The sequence below is a fragment of the Wasmannia auropunctata genome, unplaced genomic scaffold (assembly GCF_000956235.1).
Source record: "Wasmannia auropunctata unplaced genomic scaffold, wasmannia.A_1.0 LD335963.1, whole genome shotgun sequence".
NCBI classification, from domain to species: Eukaryota; Metazoa; Arthropoda; class Insecta; order Hymenoptera; family Formicidae; genus Wasmannia; species Wasmannia auropunctata.
Genome location: NW_012026927.1, coordinates 343,974 through 351,567, shown reverse-complemented (window position 1 = coordinate 351,567; position 7,594 = coordinate 343,974). Strand labels below are relative to the sequence as shown.

Sequence of the window (7,594 nt, the reverse complement as noted above, 5' to 3'; positions counted from 1 at the left end):
ATGTAATTTGGTATAAATGTTATTGGACGATGTATGGAATTTAATACGCACCGCGCGAAAAGCGTCATTTTTATTTAAAATTTATTTTTTATCAAAAATTGTTGACATTTGTTTAATTAAAATGTAAAGTGGTATAAATGTTATTGGAATATGTATGGGATATAATTCGCAGCGCGCGCGAAGCGCGCGCCTGTTATGTATGTACTAGTTTCTTAAATTGAAAATACATTGTTCGTATAAGAAAATTCTAAGTTTAGGTAAAATAATATAATATAATAAAATAAAAAGGAAAGCCAGTATAAAATTGCATTTGAGATGATTTATTCTTTCCATCAAGAAATATCCAAATTAACTTTATCATTATATTTTGTTCATATAGCACGAAATAGTAACAAATAATACACATGACACGGAACAAAGTCGAAAACTGTGTTACTCGCTGGAAATACCCGTAATCTGAGAGAGGATAATTTAATTTCGAATGCGTAATTTTCCGAGAATATATAAATTAGGCCCCAGCAGTCTCGAAAGGTAGCACGGACACGCACCACAAATTATATACCCGCGGTGCAGAAAAGTGAATGTTGCTAGTAGTTTACATCCATTTCTTTAGGGGGCATTAGTGCACGAGGTCATTTTGAGGTAACAGGCAAAAGGCCGTCATATCCTCTCTCTAATATTACATTTGTGTTTCATGCAATCAGCTGTCAGCTGTCGTTTTTTTCACGCTTTGCAATTCGGAGTATATTTCCGGAGTATATTTATTTTTGGAGTCCTTAAGAATTTTTCGTTTAATTCATTTAATTTAAATTATTTGAAAATATACGTCAGAGTATATCTATACATATAACTCGATTATTTAACGTCTACTTATAAATATATTGTGCACATAAGAAGAAGTACAATTATACGAAACACCATAAAATTATTGACCATGGCTTCCGCGGATGTGGAGGATGACATTTATACGGGATATAATGATTACCCATCAGTTTATAACATTAAAGATCTCGAGGAGGATGAATTATTTCAAGAAGTTATCAGGACAAGCTATGGAAAAAGATCAATAGTGAGTATATAACAATTAGTTTATTTCTAGTGTTGCTGAAACTCCTTTATTCATGCATTTTATATTGAATAATGCAATATTTATTATTAAATTGTATATATTAGCAACTAATTACTTCTTTTCAAGCTATATATGTATTTTATTTAATATGTGACAGTTTACTCCAAAGACGCCGGGCACTGCAATGCGGTTTGGAACATCAAGTCGAGTAAGTTATTTGGAGTTTATACGTAGTAAACTACATATAGTAAGATATCCTACTGTAAACAATTTAATTGCAGTTTTTGCTAATTTAGAATAAATTTTTTCTTAACACAGTAAAGTATTAATATTTTATTTTATAGATTTTGTGTGCAATAGATTTTGTGTGCAAATAGACGGCATATATACACTATCGTATTTTATAATCATTGTATTTATTATTTTAAATAAATTTTGTTTTAATAACATTCAAATTAAATTTTTTTATAAGAACGTTTATAATATAAAAATTAAAGAAAAATTCATTTTTCGAATTAGATAAAGAATCTGTTATTAACCTATGTGATATCTTGTCGATACGACAAGATACTCTATTTCTTATAGTGTATTACAATTTTATATACGCTTGGTTTTATATTTTAAATATAATACTTGAATATGTTGCGCTTTTATTTTTTTTAGTTTCAAAGAAGTGGTACTACTACATCAATGCAACCCATGGCCGGTGGACTTAGACCTATGACAGCGGTGAGGAGTGCCGGATATACTAGCAGCCGACAAGCTTTTGATCCTCTCAACATGGGGACTAGTTCTAAAGTTCCTACGCCTGCATTGGAAACTACCAAAGAAGACACGTAAGTATTATATTTATATTTTACTTGCTTATATATATATATAGTACTGAAAGCGTTACATTAAATTATATTTCTATGAATTTTTTTTCTATTTAAGACCGGAAGAAAAGATAAAAACAACCGAAAGGAAAATAATGGGTTTGATCGAAACTTCTGCGCAGGCAGCTTCAGAAAATAATGTGAAGATTGCCTTAGAACGTGCGCGTGAAGCTTCTTCAAGGGAAAGAGCTCTTATACGATTACAGGAACAAGCTGGTCTCAGTGATAATCACAATATAGACTTAACGTTTGCCGTAAGTCTATTAAATTATTATGTACTTTTTAAATTTATAATTAAATCATTATTGATTCTTACATTAATAAATTTTGACGTTAAATATGTCATTCACTTTTTTAAGAAATGAACGATACAAAATAATATGACTGACAGTACACAGAATTGTTACATATATTTATGTAAAGACGGAGAGTGTTGCACGTTTTAATTACACAAACATTCGGCAACTCGTTGTTAAGACACAAACAAGAAAACAATACGGGCGTTAATACGAAAATTGCGACAAAAAAGTTACAATTCAACCATTGCTTGATTTCTATCTTATTTTCTGCAGGTGCTGTTCAACTTAGCGGTCCAGTATACAAACAATGAAATGTATACAGAGGCTATAGCGACTTATCAAGCTATAACAAGGAACAGGATGTTTAGTAATAGCGCCCGGCTCAAAGTTAATATGGGTAACATTTATGTAAAAATGGGACAACTACCACAAGCTATAAAAATGTACAGAATGGCGTTTGATCAAGCCCCGACAGCTCACAAGGATCTGAGGTGAATATACATTTATTAATTTGTATGATCGAGAAACTGTCGAGGAACGATTATGTCATTGTGCTAACAATATCATTAATCTGACAAATATTTCACAGAATAAAGATTATGCATAACATGGGAATGTTATTTGTGCAAATGGGTCGATTAGAGGAGGCAGCTAATAGTTTTGAATGGGTGATGAGGGAGAGATCTGAGTTTAAAGCGGGTTTGCATGCTGTTTTATGTCATTTCGCGTTATCTCATCGTGATAAGATGAAAAGAGCTTTCTTAGAGTTACTAGAAGTACAGCTTAATGTAGATCAGGAGGACAAGTATAGCATAAATCCCGTGAGTTTGGCACGATTATACTGCGTTTACCAAAGCTATATATATCTTTCGAAGAGTTGCCAACACCTGCACAGCTGCGTATCACAATGTGTGTCTTATAATTCACATAAAGGTGCACATAGTGACATATTTACAGCAATTGCCTCTTTTCATCAAGTTCTTTTCATTCAATCACTCACACAGATTTCTTATCTTCTTTTTTTTATTTCTGTCAAATACTATTTGTTTACATATAAATATGTATAAAATGGTGCGTAGTTACATGTAAATACTCGTATTTATTCAGGTATGATTTTTCGTTCACATGTATAAATCACGAATTTAACATTAAGCTAGTCTGCCATGTATGACTTACATTTTTTTTATTAATAAATTAGGATGATGCTGCGTCTAACTTATTGAATGAAGTTATAAAGAATGACGATCTGTCAAAATTAGAAAAAGAAATGAAGTTGGAAGCTGAAAAAACCATACTTTGCGCGGCAAAGCTTATAGCGCCTGTCATTGAAGATACACTTACGACTGGATTCGCCTGGTATATACTTTAAAGAATTGTAAAGAATTACATTACATTTAATGTGTCTAAGTTTTTAATAAAAATTTGCGCCATTATTTTTAGGTGTGTTGATGCCATAAAGTCCTCGGCGTACAGTGTTTTAGCTGCGGATTTAGAAATAAACAAAGCTATGGTATTTTTGCATAATCGAGAAACGCAATTAGCCATAGATACATTAAAAATGTTTGAAAATCGTGATACTAAAGCCAATAGTGGGGCAGCAACTATGCTTTCGTTTATTTACTATCTCGTGAGTAATTATTTAATAATCTAAATATTAGATATTAGCTTGTTTCTTGAACCTAAGTCTTTTGTAGCAAGGAGATTATGATCAAGCTGAAAAATATGGTGAAGCAGCTCGTAACGCCGATGCTTACAATGCAGCGGCCTACGTTAATTTATCTGCCTGTGCAATTAAAAAAGATGAACTGAACATTGCTAGGGAGCTGTTATTGTGTGCATTAGAGACAGACGCTAGTCATGTACAAGCTCTATACAATTTAGGTGATGATTTTGTATTATCTTGCTTAAACTTTACAATATATTAATTATTCTCTTGTGCCACATATATACATCTTTTCATATTTATTTTATATATATAACTATATTTAATGCATATAATATTTTACTTATTGTACTTTGATAATATTTTTTACTTGTAGGTCTAGTTTATAAGAGAGAAAATATGTATGAAGAGGCTTTAGAGTGTTTTTGGAAAATTCGTAATATTGTTCGACATGATCCACAAACGTTATTTCAAATTGGTCATTTGTATCAATTGATGAGCGATATCGACCAAGCAACTGAATGGTATTTTAAGTTAAATTATATATCATTCTTCATTTTTTAAATTTTATGTAATTAATTTCTGACTTTTTGGTTATTAAATATCACGAGTATATTTAATTTAAATCTTAAATTTTTTCAAACAGGTATAATCAATTATTGGGCATAATATCATCTGATCCAGGTGTTCTACAAAAATTGGGAGAAATGTATGATTCACTAGGAGATAAACAGCAGGCATTTCAGTTTTATAATGACGTGAGACTGTTTTTCATTTCTTTTAATTAACTAAATCTTTGATAATGCTGTAATCGTATTATGATATATTTATTTTCTTTATTAACTATATGTATTTATTATAGTCTCATAGATTTTATCCCGCCAATTTTGAAGTGATCGACTGGATTGGGTCTTATTTCATATCAATGCAGGTACAGCTTTTGTGTGTTATTAACAACATGTTGTTTTTAATAGTAAAATTAAAGTGATATTTTTTTACACATTTTTCTTTCTTTTTACATCATATTCTCTCTTTAAGATTGCCGAAAAAGCATTGACCTATTTTGAAAAAGCGGTAGAGCTCGCGCCAGATGAACCAAGATGGAGATTGTTAGTTGCTGCGTGTTTAAGGCGCACCGGACAATTTCATAAAGCTCTCACGGAGTATCAAGATATTCATAATAAATTTCCGGATAATATAGAATGTCTAAAATTTTTGGTCAGATTGTGTAGCGATCTGGGTTTGAAAGAAGCACAAATGTACGCGGCTGAATTAAAAAAGGCCGAGAAAGCTAAAGAACTAAAAGAAAGACAAAGTTCAGCAAGACCGGGTACAACAGGTATGCGTTTAATAATAGCAATTCAATGTTTAAATACAATTAAATACGTAACATTTAAATACAATTCGTAACAATTAATATACATATATATTAAGATCTAATAAATTCTAATTGTGTATGCTTTAGAATTGCTTTTCAATTGCCACTAATTTCCGTTATTATTTATGCGTTTTGTGCAGGTTCTAGGAAAAGTAATAGTGGAACATCATCGCGAGCTGGTTCAGGATTGAGTGTAATGTCGGATCATAGACCAAGTCCAGATCGACGACCAATTTCAGGCCGAAATGATTATCAAGGTATATATTATTATTAAAACTTTTGTGGAATTAAATTACTTTGCATACATCGATATCTCCACTAATTTTCTCTAAGAGTCCATCGAACATATATTAAATTTTTACAATTACACATATTTTATATGATTTTATTTCTATATTTTACGCATTTCAACTTTTTGTAATTCTAATAGAAGTAGAATTTTTTACTGTACGTTTTTAACATTGCACAAACATTGTGGAACATTTAGCGGTCATGCAGTTAATAATTTTAGTACGATTAGCATTACACGTTTCCATTGAAAGCAAGCATCAGCATGCAAAGTGATCTACAAGTGATGCGCGAGCCACTCTAATGGATTGAATAAGTGATGGATGACTGCGGCCACTTTGACTAGTCTATTCTTGTTCTCTCTTTATCACTCAATACTCGACAGACCGTTACATATTACTGATCAGAGCTATGAATCTGATGATGAATATTGCTAGAATATTTATGTCACATTTTTCCATCTTCGCTAGAGTGATTTAAAATGTGTGGTTGAAATTAATACGTGTTAAAAAAATATTATTCATTTATTAAAGTTATTAAAATTACAAAAACAATTTCCAATTATTTTTAGGTACAAGTTATGCAGATCCCATAGGACCACTTCCTACTCGTCCTATGACAGCAGCTGGAAAGCGAGACGATGATTTCGGTGACGAAGAACTCGGAGATGATCTCCTGCCTGAGTAATAATATCGTACTTATATATATTTATAAAAATTGTTATATAGATTTCTATACTTTCTGATGAAAATAGTTGTAGAAATTTTAGAACGTACATTATACTACATCAGCACAAGTGACTTTTACATTAATATTTGTGTGAACACGATTTTATAATAACAACAGTGTGAAAATTGTAGTCACAAAAATTGAAAATTTTGTTAAAAGGAGCACATTATATTAATTATATTTGCATCTTAAAATTGAAAATATACATATAATTTCTGTAATAATATAGTTTACACACACATATATTTATGCATATGTTTAATTATTTTTTGTTATATTAATGTTAGTAATTATATTTAATGTTAGTTAAGTGTGTCATGTGTGTATCAGTTTGATTGATAATTGCAATAAAGTCTCGCTCATAAAAGAGTTATTCATCTAAATTTATGACACGTATTCATATAGTTCTATTAATACCATTTGAGATTTTAATAAGATGGGTCAGCGGATCAAATGTTCTCCCTTTCGAGCAGTCAATCTTATGGATTTCGAATGTTTAATATCTATTAATCATATATCTATTTTTGGCACACAATTCACAAAATCTCTTTATTAAATTTAAATCATAGAGTTATAGAATTATCGTTTTTTTACAATTTTTTAATAAAAAATTTGTGATATTAATATGTTTAACAATTATATTATTAATATGTTAATATAAACTTGATAAATATTTTATTTCACTTATATTAAAACGAAGAATAAAACCATTTATAAATATTTCATGTTATATTGTTTAATTATATTTTATATTTTATCAAATGTTTCGAACTGCGATTCGATCCAATAGAACGTATTCAGAGATCTAAGATTAATCTTCACTACAGGGAAAAGGGGGATTGGGCAATTGCAATGATCTAAATTTAAACACACACATCAGCCGTTTTAATCAAACTTTATTCAGTTTATATAGTAGCAATGCTGGGATGTTATTTCATTACTTCTCTGTATATACATATGCTATATGTAAAAGTATAATTACATATGCATTTTTTATGCATTCGAATTACATATTTTTATTACTTTTATTTCAAACGTTTATAAGAAAAATATATAAAAAAAATTTTAAAAAAATTATATGAACAGACCTAGGCAAAGGGCTAATCAATCGATTTAAAATATTTTAAATATATTTATTTATTTATTTATTTATATTAAAAATGACTATTTTATTAATTTATTATTTATTTATTTATTGAAATTTCATTTATAATTAAATTAACAAATTTAGTTTGTTTAAATTTTGCTAATAAATAATAATTAAGATTGATCATGTCTCGTACGATATCGCAT

The 7,594-nt window shown here is 29.7% G+C and overlaps 1 protein-coding gene across 1 annotated transcript; it reads left to right on the top strand.

Annotated features, from left to right (window-relative positions):
- The first annotated feature begins 654 nt into the window (after window positions 1–654).
- On the top strand, window positions 655–6,495 carry LOC105455015 (intraflagellar transport protein 88 homolog). Its single transcript, XM_011698041.1, has 15 exons — window positions 655–1,069; window positions 1,227–1,277; window positions 1,733–1,905; window positions 2,003–2,198; window positions 2,517–2,734; window positions 2,833–3,064; window positions 3,442–3,599; window positions 3,684–3,870; window positions 3,938–4,124; window positions 4,283–4,430; window positions 4,553–4,664; window positions 4,769–4,837; window positions 4,945–5,245; window positions 5,425–5,541; window positions 6,144–6,495. Exons 1-15 carry the CDS (start codon window positions 935–937, stop codon window positions 6,257–6,259), a joined length of 2,400 nt encoding a protein of 799 aa, XP_011696343.1. The 5' UTR covers window positions 655–934; the 3' UTR covers window positions 6,260–6,495.
- The last annotated feature ends 1,099 nt before the right edge of the window (window positions 6,496–7,594 follow it).